At 27.4% G+C, this 15737-nt stretch overlaps 2 protein-coding genes across 2 annotated transcripts; both read right to left on the bottom strand.

Annotated features, from left to right (window-relative positions):
* Positions 1–2355: 2355 nt before the first annotated feature.
* Positions 2356–5544, bottom strand: LOC107029732 (60S acidic ribosomal protein P0-like). The gene is made up of 5 exons (XM_015231176.2): positions 5251–5544; positions 5013–5081; positions 4774–4872; positions 3692–4084; positions 2356–2610 (listed from the first exon to the last, which is right to left on the bottom strand). Exons 1-5 carry the CDS (start codon positions 5506–5508, stop codon positions 2467–2469), a joined length of 963 nt encoding a protein of 320 aa, XP_015086662.1. The 5' UTR covers positions 5509–5544; the 3' UTR covers positions 2356–2466.
* A 3425-nt stretch (positions 5545–8969) lies between these two features.
* On the bottom strand, positions 8970–11011 carry LOC107031578 (chalcone synthase 1B). The gene is made up of 2 exons (XM_015232996.2): positions 10706–11011; positions 8970–10108 (listed from the first exon to the last, which is right to left on the bottom strand). The coding sequence occupies exons 1-2, from the start codon at positions 10881–10883 to the stop codon at positions 9117–9119; spliced, it is 1170 nt and encodes a 389-aa protein (XP_015088482.1). The 5' UTR covers positions 10884–11011; the 3' UTR covers positions 8970–9116.
* Positions 11012–15737: the final 4726 nt, after the last annotated feature.

Below are 15737 nucleotides of genomic sequence, written 5' to 3'. Positions count from 1 at the left end.
TATAATTAGTGAATTTCTTCTTATCGACATGTATGTGCGCGAGAGAGAAGGGCGAGAAAGGAAGTCTTTACTATAAAACAGATCCTTTTTTATAATATTTTTAAAATATAGCTATTTTTCGTAAATAAATTATTAATTTTAATTAGCTACATAATTTTTCATATATATATATGGAATAAGTGGTCCAAAATCAACTAGTCACACCCTAAATATACCAATTATATCAAATGGTATATCAAATTTTCAATTAACGTTATATAATTAAGAATTAGAAATATATTATTGATTGAAAAAAAAGAGGCAATAATAGTATATTATTGAATAAAAAAAAAAGCAATAATAGTACAAATTAGTATATTATTGATTGAAACAAAGACAATCTCATTTTTTCCTCTTTTCATATATATTATTTTCGAAACATGTCAATCAATATCCTTATCAAAATCATAGGTCTTGAAAAAGAGGTCTCCCTTTCATTATCTTGTTATCATGTTGGAACTTGGGCTCCAAATATTTTTACACAATTATAAAATAATCAATTTCATTAAAAAAAATGAAAATGATTGATATATGATGATTCACTAAAATTTCATCCTAAAAGATCATTAATATTGTATATTGAATCTGATTAGATGACAAATAATAATTTTGGGAGCTTTTGCCTTGGTCTGGTCCGTGAGGGAGTTATTTCGATAGTAAGCACCCCTCACTTCTAATTTAAAGATTGTGACTTCGAGTCAGGAAAAAAGAGGTGGAAGCTTTTAGGAGAGGATAAAAAAAAAGTCCTTATACAATTTTAATTATGAAAATTAAACCTCAAATAATATTCATCGAACTATATATATTTGGTGGACATTTATTTATTTTACACATTTGTTATGATTGCAACGTTTATATATGTTCTTGAAAACGTGTTCATTGTAATTTTCACAAATTATTCGTAAAGAATTAATATCTTATATTTTTGTGTAGCTTTTTTAATAATTTACGCTTTAATATTGAATAGAATCGTTATTCTACAATTATACAAAATGAAACAAAAAAAAAAGAAATAGAAAAACAAAATTTAAACAACAATATAATCAATATTGAATATTAGATTATTAGATCGACTCAGTATATGAAATTTATAATTAATTGATTACACTTTAATTTGTTCATAAATTTTGAAGTTAAATTTTGAAAATTTGAGTGTTTGACATCATACTTTTTGGAACTTAGAAGTTACATTTGAGTATGGATTTTATTTATAAAAAAAATTGTGAGTGAAATAAAAGTCTTTCCTCAGATTATCTTTTTAAACTTTAATGTTTTTTTGAAGATAAATATTTTAAAATTAATCCAAAATCTTTTGTATCAAAGCATACACACCTCCAAGGTTAGAATTCGCAATTTAATTTAGGGAAAAAGGACGAATGTATTCTCAAATTATTTATAAATAATCTGCAGATATTTTTTGCTGTACTTTTGAGATATTGGTGTTTTTATCGTAAGAAAATAAGAATATATATACCATTTATATTAACAGATATACACGTGTCATAATATTATCGATATTGATGTCTCTGCCGTCAAAAAATTAGAGCATATATATGTTATTTATACTAACAGACATACACGTGTCATAACATTATTCACCGACCCAACATTTATTAGATATCAAATCGAGGGATAAGATTGTGTCACGAGTCCCTATTTAATCTTCTGTTAGAGTAAAGACATATATATGCTCTAGTCACTACATCAAAAATGAATTTTATAATCAGCAATTGCCGCTAAATATGTACTTTTAGCGGCAATTAACATTCTTTATATATATCCTCAAAAGGCTTTAGCGATATTGAATCTAATAATACTTAACTAATGTCAATAAAGACTTTAGCACGCTATATTAATATGTCTTTTTATTGCCGTTATTTTTGTTATAGTGAGTCTTTAAACGACAAAAACATTAATGTCCCAAAAATAGTTTAAGAGTATATTTATCTTTTTTACTTTAATTTAACTAGAAATTTTTACCTCAAAAAGTTACATAACTTTGTTTTGTGACACAAAATTACTTACTAATAATATTTATTATCTCGTAAAATCAAAAAAAAAAACAATTAACACACAGAAATAATGCAAGTTTTGTTCAATTCACCTAGAAAACAACAATCTTTAAAAATGTACTATATATCTACAACCCTAGTACCCCACCATGTGAGAAGGTATTTAATTTTTTTGGATTTGGTCGAACAAATAGTAATATTTTTTTATATAAAAAATGTTAATTTAATTTGGTAATTATAAAATTCAAAAGAATTAATTATTTCACAAACTCAAGTATTTGATAACTAGTTAAGATGCAACACAAACGTAAACAATATTGTAGTCCATAACATAACAAGTAAATATAGTTAAAGAACAAAAATATGTAAAAATAATTGTTTTTGCGATACTAAACTATAAAAAAAATTAATTGAATTAATCATCGAAAAGACCAAACATAGCATCATCCTCTTCAGATTCCGCTTCTTCTTCCTTCTTATCTTCAGTCTCAACGATACCTTGAGAAGTTGTAGCAGACTCAGCAACCACAGCAATTGCAACGGCAAACTTACTAGGATCCTACAATAATTTTAAGAAAAAAAAAGGTCAGAATTAATAGAACAAATAATAATAGGAAAAAAATAATTAAGTATTAATTACGGAGAAATTATTTCTGATAAATCAGCATCCAGTCAACATAAGCATATAAAGTAGGAAGCGAATAAACGTAAGAAAGTCACTTGGTAATTCTTTGTAACAGCATTAAATATTTACATTAATAAAGAGTGTTAAAGTCTTTAGCAGCATCAGTTAAAGTGTCATTAGTACCAATGTCGCTAAAGACTTTAGGGACATATACAAAGAGTGTCAATTGCCGCTAAAATTACATATTTAGCAGCATTAAAGATTAATTACCGCTAGTGATTATTTTTGTGGTAATGTATCGATATACAAAACAAGGTCACTAATACTTCGTAATAAAATCAATTGCTAACACATGCTATAATACTATCAATATACATAGCAAGATCATTAGTTCTTTGCAATAAAATCAATCGCTAACACATGCTATAATACTATCAACATACTGTTAGGAAAAATACTACAATATTGATATTAGATTGGAATTATAAAGTAGTAAATTATCACAAATACTGTATCATGGCAAGTCACTGCCTTAAAAGCGATTTCGGCTCAACTCCAGTGCAAATCACTGCAGCCGGTCGCTCCCCAAGGTACCACAGTTACTCTCAAACACGTACACTCGTGGCTAAGAGTTAGGAGGTTGCTTAAAACGAATTGCCAAAAAAATATTCTAAGGATAAGAAGAGGGAGGAAAATGTTTTTCTCTTCTTTTTATTTATGTTGGTAGTGTGTTTTTATGCTCACTCAAACTACATCTTTATATAGGAGTTGCAAAAAGGAGTTTCAAAGAGAAAAAGTGAATTCTTAAGAAACGTATGTGAAATCTTAATGACATTAAAAGTCATTACATCACACTTTAATAAAAATATAATTTAGAACCGATAAGTCATTCTTTTGTAACGTAACGTTTAGTACACTTTACATTACTCTTAATTAATATTAACACATACATAACAAGATCATTAATTATAACATCAATTGCTAACACAAAAAAGAGTTGAGATCACTGAATTACCTTGAGATATTCTTTGACTTGTTGAGCTTGTGGATATGTATACTCAGTCACAACAGCAACACCCAAAACATTCTTATAACCATTAACAATCATGTGTGGTGCAGCAGCAAGTGTTGGGTAAGAAATAGCCAAAGATAAAGTGGTGATCATTGTAACACCAGCAGCAAATTTTTCAACAAGGTCTTCATCAGTTAAGTCCAATACTTGTGGGCTAAAAACTGATCCATTATCATAAACAGAAATAACAACAAGCCCATAAGAAAAAGGCCTTATTCCAAGTTTTGATAAAAGGGCTGCTTCTGATGAGCCCACTTTGTCACCCTTCTTGATTAGTTCAACTGGGGTAATGATTTCAACTGTTCCCTTATTGATCTTTGTGGCAATGTTGAGTACCTAAACACAAGTGGCGGATTCAGAATTGTCATCAGAAAGTGTCAATAATTACAGTAAAAAATATAATTTTGAATATACGATCTTAAGAAATTATAACAACACGATAAACATTAGTATATAAAGAGGTGTCAATACTTGCATATATAATGTAATAATTCTGAACACATGACCTTAAGAAATTGTAAAAACACGATAAACATTAGAATAAACATTTAACTTACATAAAGAGGTGTCAATACTTGCATATATAATGCAATTTTCCGGCAGACAAGATTTTAAGGAGTGTCAATGATTATTGTAAAAAATACAATTCTGAACACACGACCTTAAGGAATGGTAACAACACGATAAACACTAGAATAAACATTTAACTTGTGTAAACAGGTGTCAATACTAGATATATGCATATAGCTAAGTATTGTCAAAGAAAATAAACAAATTGTTTTAATGAGTATTTTTTGAAGAATAAATTTTGAAATACAATTTGCGTTTTGACTAATCAATTCGAAAAGAAAAAAGGAATTTATCAGTACCAGAACAACAAACAATTTTTTTAAAAATAAACTGATTTTGACTTTCAAGAAAAAGTTTGACAAAGCTTATAAATAAAAAATTAAATTAATAATCTAAAAAATAAACAATTTATTTGTTAAAATTAGATAACGTAAATATATGAGATCATAAAAAACCTGAAAGAAGGATGTTTGAGAAGGATCAAGGCCAGTATTGCCGGGAGGAACAATCACATCAACTGGTGCAATTAATCCAACGCGTGCAGGAGCTCCCACCTATTTGCAGTCACCATATTCACATAATAATAAAGTTAGGTTTACGATATATAATAACCATACATTTTTATCATATATTAAAAAGTATAACCTAATTATACATATTAGCTTCTATTAAATAATAAGAAAATATATATTACCTTGTATTTTGCAACTTCTTCCTTTATCTCCTTCAAATCACCCTTAGTGAAGATCAAACCAACATTGCCCTATAAAAATAAATAAATTAAAGTATTTTATAAATAAATTATATTTTACTAATAAGTTAAGAAAATTACAACAGTTAAATGAATATTATAAATATCTAGATATCAGATATTTTGAACATGTTACAAAAGTTAAATGAATATCATAAATATCTCGATATCAGGTACTTACGACAAGAAGAGGAATAAGATTAAGGAATGCATCGTTTCCGGTATTTCCAGCATGGATCCTAACGGACCTTTTCATCATAGTATTTTTTCCCATAAGTACGACAGAATCACCTCGGAGACCCTTACGAATCCCTTGCATTTGACTAGAACCAACATTATCGGCATTTACGATCAATATTTGATTGTAAGAGTCTAAATATTTGCATAACTTTTGGTCATACATAACCTTTTTTTCACTTTTTGTTGGTTTGATAGCCATTGATGATAATAATTCTTAGAGAGAAAAAAAATAATCTTAAGAGATAAGTGGTGTAAGAATTTAAACCCTAGAATTAATTATGAGGTATGTATATATATAAAAAAAATCATTAATTTTTGGTTGAGGGGTACGTAACCGTTGTTAATATTTTTATTTTTATTTTTTGGGGAATGTGAAGAAGTTGGTGGAGTTACATATTAGGACTCTATAAGAATCCAAATTAAAATAAAATTCTTTTTAAGTAGGATAGTGTTTTATTTTGAACCTGATTAATGTGGGATATTTTGTATATTTTTTTTATTAAAGAAATAAATAGAAATCAAATTTCTGGAGGGTTTATTTTGATTTTTGAACTTGATTAACTCGGGATATTTTGTGTATTTTTTATTAAAAAATAAATAAAATATTGTATATTGAATGAATAATTCGAATAAAATAAAATTCTTTTTATTTGGATTGATTTATTTTGAACCTGGTTAACGTGGGATATTTAGTGTTTTTTGTAATTCTTTTTGGATTGGTTTATTTCAAACATGATTAATACGGTAAACTTTGTGCATTTTTTTTTATAAAAATATATCATAGAATCGTAATTTTGGATATTTCGATTTTGGGTTAATATAAGAAGTAGTATTTTTGGTAAATTTTGATTGTGGTCTATTATTGCTAATTTGTATTTTTGGTTAATAGTAGTATATTTTTGGTAAATTTTGATTTTGGTCTACTATTTTTAATTTTACTTTTTGGTTAATAGTAGTATTTTTTTGGTAATTTTTTATTTTGTTCAATTATTGCTAGCTAAGTAGTACTTTCGTCGAATTTTAATTCTGGTCAATTATTAAAATATGTAATTTTGATTCTTTTATTTATAAATAACGTTGATGATGGAAGGTGCTAAAAAAATAAAATAATTTAATGAGGTTGTTATTTTTATCAGAAAATTTGTACGTTTTAAATTTCCAATATATTTAAAGATATGTTTGATCAATTCGAAGTTAATAGAGAGAAAAAAAATATTTTTAAAATTATGGCAAAAAAAAACATGTTGATACTTTCATGGCTATAAAATATAACCCCCAAAATAAGATTTTTAAAATATTAAATATTAAAATTATTACATTCATAATACGTGGATATAGTGTTTCCACAAATTACGGATTTAAATTGTACTCTTTTACTTTTTACTTTTTACGTTTACATTTACAATATAAATTAATGGTCTTAATTGTTTTTAAAAAATGACAGTTCTTTTAATCTAAGATTACGAATTAAAGATATTATTTTAATCACAATATTATTCGATTTTTAATTATTATGGTAATCATCTAATTCCTTTCCCAAATAGAACTTCAACAAATCTAGGAAGCCTAAATTTGGGTACCTTTATTCTCGTCACGTACATAAATATATTTCTTATTAAATTTTTCATTGTTAAAAAACATTAAATATATTTTTTCTAAGAAATTAAGTTTCTTAAAAAAAAAGAAAATTGACTTCTAAAAAAAAAGTTGCACAAGTAGTATTTTTAATATGTCTTCTTCATCCCCACCCACTATATCCTCATTAGTCACCCCAACCTCCGACAGGGGCGGACCCAGTAAGCCAGACGCGGGTGCTCGAGCGCTCATTGATTTCCGAAATTTTTTGTATATATATATAGAAAATATGATACATATGTTATTATAAATTAAATGAGCACCCATAGAACAAAAGCAGCTGTGGGTGAGTTGGTTTAAACCTCTGCAATAAGAGGCGCGCGAAGCCACTAGCGAGGGTTTGAATGCCGCTAGTAGCATTTCTTTTTTTAAATTTTTTCCAGCGAATTTTACACCTGAAAGTGTGCACCCACAACCTTTAAATCCTGGATCCGCCACTGACCTCCGATATTTATATTTACATATCGAACATAAGAAAATAAAATTAAAAAAAAGCCTCGAATATTTTTTAGATAATATTTTCCATTTATACTGAACACAACCTAAGGCTATAACTATACAATTAAGATAGAGATTAATTATATAACAAGTACAAGCTTATCTTTCCTTGTTATTTGCACAAAATATATTGGAAAATAAATTGATTAGCAAGTGATTTTTTGGGTATATATAATCCATTTGTTCATTTTTTTTTATAGAAATTTAAACACTCTTATGAACAAAATAAAATCGAAAATGCTAAATTTGGAGAATAAGTGTTCTTCAGGTATGGATAACGTAATTTTCATTACAAATATATATATTTATAACAATGATAGCATATTTAGTGAAATTTCACCAAGTGTGGAGAGGAATGGATTGTAGGCATGCCTTGTCACTACCCCGTGAAGGTAGAGAAACTGTTTTCGAAAAATACTCAGCTCTACAAATATCCTTATTTGCGAAGATAAAATAATAAAAATAAAATATAGCAAATACATCATTAAGCTCAGCCCACCAAGTAGCACCACTGTGAAATTTAATAAAGAGATAAGTATTGGAAATACCTTTGAATTTGACGCAAATTATTAAGTTTTTTTCAAACTAGTGATAATCTTAAAAATATCTTTCTACTTGACGAACTAAACTTTGATATATCCTCAATTTGTCACATAGCATAGCAAATAGTCTCAAAAGAGCACGAAACTCTTAATAAAAACCGAAAAAAGAACGTTGAAAATGCCCCTAAACTTTAGGGGTGCATCTCACTCTTGTTATAAGATCGTGATGTATTTTTTAAGACTGTTAATAGTTTAAAAATGAAAATAATTTAATTACAAAATCATTTTATATTAAATATTATGGTAATCATCTAATTCCTTCCCCCAAATACAATTCCAAGAAATCTAGGAAGCCTATGATCGGTTTACGGAACAAGGAGTTAAGCAAATTGCGATACCTTTGTTCTGGTAACATACATGGGAGTATTTCGCGGAAAATATTTTCAAACTTTTTCATGTTTGATACATTAAAAAATATTGATATCTATATTTTCTAAGAAAATACATATTTTAGAAATGAGAAAGATGATTTCGATCATAAGTTTCACAAATAATATTTCAGATGATTCTTCATCCCGCACCCACATTTTCCCTAAAACCCAATCTTAGGTAATTAACATACAAAAGTTTTTAGAATTTTATTTTTTATTTTAACATCAAACATTAGTGAATATGTTTTAAAAACTCAATTATGTTTAGAACACGACTTATAACTATAGAATCAAAATAGAGATTATATATATAACTACAAGCTTGTCTTTCCTTGTTTTTTCACACAAAGTATATTGGAAACTAAAAGGGATGTATAGGGAAACTTATTTCTTCGATTTCTATATCATAACAATTCGTTTGTTTTAAATTTTTTTTTAAGAAAATCATTTGACTGAGAATATTTTTCGGATATAGTGGAATTATTTTAATCAATTTTACGATTATAAGCTGAAGTTAAAGCAATAATTATGCAAATTATATTAAAAAATTAAACTTAGACAGAAATTTAGGTATTTTATTATGTAGATCTCATTAAAAATATCTTTATTTGAAAAAGATAACATAAACATTAAATAACAAAATACAACAAACATATTAATAACCAAGAAATTTTAGAGGCCCACAATGTAAGCCCAGCCCACTAAGCAGCAACACTGTGAAGGACAACAGTCTCAACTGTAAGCCCAGGCCCAAATCCAAAAAGGACACCCCATTCAAGGCCTTCACCAGTAGTTCCTAGGCCTTCTTTTGTAGAGGTCTTTCTCATTTCATCCAAAATAAACAACACACAAGCACTTGACATATTGCCATAGTTACTTAGTACTTCTCTTGTAGCCCTAAGTTTCTCAGGCTTTAGGCCCAACTTTAATTCAACTTGGTCCAAAATCGCAGGCCCGCCAGGGTGAGCGATCCAAAATAGAGAGTTCCAGTCAGATATACCTAGAGGTTGAAATGCTTCTAGAAGGCTCTTTTCGATGTTTTTCGAGATAAGCCCAGGAACATCCTTGAGTAAGTGGAATGTAAGCCCAACCTCACGGAGGTGTCCGTCGATAGCGCCTTCGCTATCGGGGACAAGAGTTTGGGCTGCTGAGACGAGTTCAAATAAAGGCCTTTCGACCCCTACAATTGGGTCCGAACCTATAACGATTGCGGCCGCCCCATCACCAAAAAGGGCTTGGCCTACCAGGCTATCCAAGTGAGATTCACTGGGTCCACGGAATGTGACTGCAGTGATCTCAGAGCAAACAACAAGGACTCTAGCGCCCTTGTTGTTCTCAGCCAAGTCCTTGGCTAGCCGAAGAACTGTTCCCCCGGCAAAGCAACCTTGTTGGTACATCATGAGTCGCTTGACTGATGGGCGAAGCCCCAGGAGCTTCGCGAGTTGGTAGTCGCACCCGGGCATGTCCACACCACTAGTGGTACAAAAGACCAAATGGGTAATCTTGGATTTGGGCTGGCCCCATTCTTTGATGGCCTTTTGGGCTGCCTCTTTGCCAAGTTTAGGCACTTCAACAACAACTATGTCTTGCCTTGCATCAAGGGAAGGTGCCATGTATGCACACATGTTAGGGTTCTCTTTCAATATTTCCTCGGTTAAGTGCATATATCGCTTCTTAATCATTGATTTATCACCTATAAAAAAATTTAAAAAAAATGTCAAGAAATTAAAGATAAAAAAAATGAAGTTCCCAACTATTTTGACGATTAATTTTTTTAAAAAAATTATAATTGTTAAGCAAAATTCACATGTGTTTTATTCAATTTATTAAGGAAAAGCTACATAGGATATATAGTCAATATCACCAAAAGCATACCACATGTGATGCTATTTAAGGAATTAACCAACTGATTAATACTACATCATTATTTATTATAAGATGAAAAAAGAGACAATTAATTAATATTATGTAAAATCACCTCTAATTATCAAAATTCAATTAAATTAATAGAGTTTCAACCATTAATCTACAACTCCAACATACATTATACTATTCATAGGAAATTCATATTTTTAGGTGAATTCAGGCTTAATAAGTTCTTTAAAATAAACTTTATGTGTAAGGAAACTACATAAAAAGTATTAATTTCACCAGGTTAATTAATAATTAAAACATTCCAAAAAAAAATCATAGTCAATCAAAAACTATTCGACCCCCACAAGATTAACATAAAATATAAACAAAAAAAAAGTAAAAACAATAAGGTAGGATGGAGTTTATATTATCTTACACATGCGCTTAAATTTCTCCTTGAGCTCAGTCTTGTGCTCACTGTTAGTGATACGAAAATAATATTCAGGATAAGTACTCTGATCAACACAGTTAGAAGGCGTAGATGTTCCAATGGCTAAGATCGTAGCTGGACCCTCTGCACGTTGCGCCTTACGATACTCCTCCACGGTGACCATTTTCGCCGGAAAAAATGGTGGATATGCTAGGGTTTTTTTGTGTGTGTGTTTAGGACTACGTGAATGAAAGAGTGATAAATGTCTTTGTGTATTTTTGTTGCATGGGGGTTGTATAAACTATATATTAGTGTGATATATTTATATATGAAGTCCAAAAGAAAGAATGGTAGCTAGAGATCACGTGCTTCAACAACTAATGTCACGTGACTTTGTGTGTTTTTTTGGTTTTCCTTTCTAAATTTAAGATAAATAATAATAACTATTGGACTGCTACCTACTTTATCAAGATCAACGATCATAAAATATTATTAATTATATTTAAATAAAAATGGACGGTGTTGATGAAATCTTACATAAGATTTCTGTTATTTTATTACATCACCTTTGATGTACATTTGGCTTTTGGACAAGAATTTGACACGTAACACTATATGAAGAATTTTAACTTTTAAGGTAAATTCGATACGGATTCAAACTTTTCTATATTTATAAGTCGGAGTTTCAAAATAGTTCATAAAGTAAGAGCAAGATCTACATTCATTTAACTTGATCGATCTCTAAGTAGATTTCGATCATTTGTAGGATTATATATATTACTAATTTTCTGATAAAAAAGACTTTAAAATCGATATACCTCAACTTCAAATCGTGATATTCTTTGAAAAATCAAATTTATTTCTTATTTAATTATGACATTATAACCTATGTGTTATGAATTTAATTTAGTGGAATTTAATATTTTACAAGAAATTTTGGACATGTAAGTAAATTATGACATTTTGACTTATGTGTTGTGAATTTAATTCTGTGGAATTAAACAATTTACAGCACATTTTACAGAAATTTTGAACATGTAAGTTTGTCATTACCAAATTAAATAAATAGTCAATATGTATATTTACACATAAATTTAAGTTAGATGTTTTTTTTTTCTTAAAAAAAATAATAGGAAAATTTTTTTGGCCAGAAAATTTGATCAAAATAATATTTTATCTATATTATTTTACCTTTTGGAAAAAAAATTAATTTTTTCGTTTTTAAAAAAAAATATTATTATTTTTTTAATTTTCTAGCCAAAATCTGATTAAATTTTCTAAACCATTTAGCACTTTCCAAAATAATAATTCTAACTCATCTTTTTTAGGAAAACAATGAATGCAGAAAAAAAACATATCATATGTTTTCACATTTTGAGTCTTATGAGGTGGCCACAAAAAAAATTATTAGCAAAAGTGATAGATGCATGAATGAAATGAATTATGTGTAGAATTAGATATCTCAAATTTAAATTTTAAAAATTTCAAGAGCATTTGAAACAGTTTCAAATAACAGATAGTTATTTATTTTTAAAGAGATAGTAACTTTTGATTTATTAATAATTGACAAAATAATTTAAATTTTGATCCCCATGATTCAATATATTTAAACTTCAATTTGTTAAAAATATATGTTGAATATTCTTTGATGTCGAAAAATGTTGTATTCAAACTAATTTTTAGACTACATTAATTACTTTCAAATATGACATAATTAACAACCTATATCTACTATACATTTTTATAATACACAAGTATTTACAAAATTTGTAGAATATATTCACAACCTAAAGGTTAAATGTTAAATATGCTTAGTCATATATTATTTAAATTAGAGTTTTATCTAATATATGGGGGACCAAAAGAATTGCTAGATAGTACATGAATGAAGTAAAATTTGATGGACATATAGAGATCAAACGGTAAAAAAAAAGTTTATTTTTAGTCAGATATCATACATTTAATTCGTAAAATAATTATTTTATCATTAACTATCAACACACTAAAATATTTCATTGTAAATTTTCTAGTATTTAATTAAATTCAAATTAATCGGGTCAATAAGTTTCGGACGGATGTTTGGTAAAATGAAAGGTAAGTAGAATGTACACAACATATATAGGAAAACATCTAATGTGACAAAAATTTAAACATTCTTTGGTTTGCTTCTATTAGGAGAATGTACTGTATTTGTATTGATTGTTAAGTAGGTATGTTGTGTGGTGTTTGAAGATTGACTTTAACGTGTGGAAAACAAGGGTATAACGTTACATCATGGCTAAATATAAAATATCGAAAATTGAATTTTTTATTAATATGATATGTGAGTGATATTTAGGTTTGAGTTTAGTACGAGAAAATAGTATTATTTGAATTTTTGAAATTCGCGTGGTATTTTCCAAATACCAATTATTTAATTAATGACGTCATATATTAACAGATCTATTGTTTATTAGTACAAGTTTAGAGAAAAAAGTTCAAGACTAATGTGATATGGTATCATGATATGGTGTCGAGATATGAAATTATAAGATGAAATTGAAATTTTGTTTGGGCATGCGATTATATTTTCTGATAAACATAAAATTCACATAAGTTTTAAAACTATTAAAATAGCACCAGTTGTTTATTCAATATTATCAAATAAACAAAAAATCATAAAATCCTATAATAAATTATTACAAAGTTATTTGTTTTCCACTTAAGTAATTGTTTCATCAATATATTTGAGTAAAAATACAACACCTTTCACGGACTCTTCAAGATTTTGTTACTCAACAATCGTGAAGTGTGAGTTAAAATGACTATATGTAAGTGAGAATAATAAATTAAATGTCAGTGAGAATAATAAATTTTAAAAAGTAATGATGTGATTATAAATTTTATTTACATGTAAATAAATGGTTAGTAGATATAAATGTGGGGTTGTTTTAACGAAATATAAACTTGTGGATCAATTTTTGTATTAAAATAACTCAAATCATGATATGGTATTCTCATATGATTCCATATCATGGTTTTTTAAGAATATGGTATCACATCTCATGATATGGAATCAACGTAAAATTACATGTCTAAACGCTGATTCCATCTCACGATACCATATCGTGATATGGTATCACATGGCCAAACATCTAATATAAACAATTCAAATACATATGTTTATTTAGTTGTATCAATAAATTTTTCTTAATTTCTTTTTACTGGTTGATATTCTATTCTAATAATTGGAACAACAGTATATAATATTATCGAATACCATATCCAACCAAAGTGAAATTTAATAATATAATATTTGATATTTATTTTTTACGTTCAATTACCAAATTAATGAACTCAAAATTTAGAAATTTCGAATAAAATATCGAACGTCAAACGTCCCAACCCTACCTATATTTGCTCTTTAAATTTTACAAGTTTTCCTTTTGTTCAGAAATAAATAACGCACACAATATTTGACTAAATTCATTAATTTGTTTTTATCTATTATTAGTATTTTAGGTTACTTTATTAAGTACACGTATGTGCGACCTAAAAAAAAAATTATGATAAAGTTTTTTGAACATTTCTTATAGTATTAATGTTACAAAAAAAAAAAGTATTTTTTGTTCACAGTAGAGTAACTACTCGTACCCTTGCAACAAAATTCTCATTTTCACAAGTAATATTATTTAAAATCAAACAATATTCGTTTAATAGAATTTTAGATATTAAAATTTTATGAGACTATACAATAAAAATTTCGATGTCTACAATCATATATTTAATAGAAATTGGCAATTTGCTGCCAAACTAATCAACATTTCATGTATGAATTCTTAATTTGATTTCGTGTGATCTTGATTAATTATTATATTTTGATTCAATTTTTGAAGTCGAGTTAAATGGTAATTTTCATTTATTCATTATCGTATTAAAGCTAGACTTATTTTAATTTGTAGCTTATTCGATGTTTATCTCCTTTTTTATCTTATTTATTTACGCTCTAATTATTCAGTTTTAATTATATAATGAATTCTTTGATCTCTTTATATAATTTTAAACAATTTTCATATGCTGCACTAACTTTAGAAGTTTGAACAAGACCTAAAGTTCAAATGAAAATTTTCTTATTCATAATTGTGTAATTTTCTTGTCATCTACAAAAATATCTGAATTTGTTAAATTTTAACTTTTAGTGTGTTATTTAATGGGCTTAATTTTGCAAATCACTATAAATGAATTTAGACATTTCCCCTTTTGCACAAATCTTTTTCTTGCCTTTCAAAAATTGCACTTTTTCTACAAATTATCCCCAAAAGTTTGGAAGGATGGGGTTGATGATATTTAACAAAAATAATAATTAAAAAAAAGTATATTCCTAGTAGCCGGATATATTAATATTCGATCTAGTTTATATTAAGTGAATTATTGAATATAATACATTTTTCGAGAGAAAAATATTTAAGGATTAAACTTAGATGTTACTTTCATTATTATTCTTTTAATTATTCCTAGATTATTTTCCTAGAAAATATAAAGATGTTACGAACTTTATTAATTAAAAGAAAGATTAATATGAAGAGAAAAAAAAAATCTCAACAGTTTTCTTGATCTTTGAAAAAATTCGAAACTATATAAAAAGATCTCAATAATTTATTTAATATGGACTTAAGGACTATAACTCAGTTGACTGGTTACCTAATTTTCTACCTTATTAATAAGATTTTGACTCTCCACCTTATAATCTCTTTCTGTATTTTACCATCAAAACAAAAAAAGCGAGAGGAGAATTTTCCCATTAATTTGGGTCTTAAAAGGCAAGCAATTAATTATTCTCTTGAAAAAATTAAGTATATAGAAAGTACTAGATCTTATTTTTACGTTAGAAAAGTAAAATAAACTAAATATAAACATTATTTGTGTTTTTCTTATATTTCAGATACTTATATTAAAATCTAATTAAATTTAGATTTGGTATTTAGATGATAGACAACAAATACAATATTTTACTTTATTTCTATTTCAAAATTAAAATGTATGAAGCATGATGGAGCCA

The sequence above is a fragment of the Solanum pennellii genome, chromosome 9, assembly GCF_001406875.1.
Source record: "Solanum pennellii chromosome 9, SPENNV200".
NCBI lineage: Eukaryota > Viridiplantae > Streptophyta > Magnoliopsida > Solanales > Solanaceae > Solanum > Solanum pennellii.
This window is presented reverse-complemented; position numbering and strand designations above follow the sequence as displayed.

Bases quoted from the DNA above. Each gene is read 5' to 3' on its own strand.
- LOC107029732 (XM_015231176.2), bottom strand. From the start codon at position 5,508: ATGGCTATCAAACCAACAAAAAGTGAAAAAAAGGTTATGTATGACCAA. The intron at 5,082-5,250 runs GTAAGTACCTGA...TTATTTTTATAG, and splicing joins ATCTTATTCCTCTTCTTGTC to GGCAATGTTGGTTTGATCTT. The intron at 4,873-5,012 runs GTAATATATATT...GACTGCAAATAG, and splicing joins AAGAAGTTGCAAAATACAAG to GTGGGAGCTCCTGCACGCGT.
- LOC107031578 (XM_015232996.2), bottom strand. From the start codon at position 10,883: ATGGTCACCGTGGAGGAGTATCGTAAGGCGCAACGTGCAGAGGGTCCA. The intron at 10,109-10,705 runs GTAAGATAATAT...ATTTTTTTATAG, and splicing joins GGAGAAATTTAAGCGCATGT to GTGATAAATCAATGATTAAG.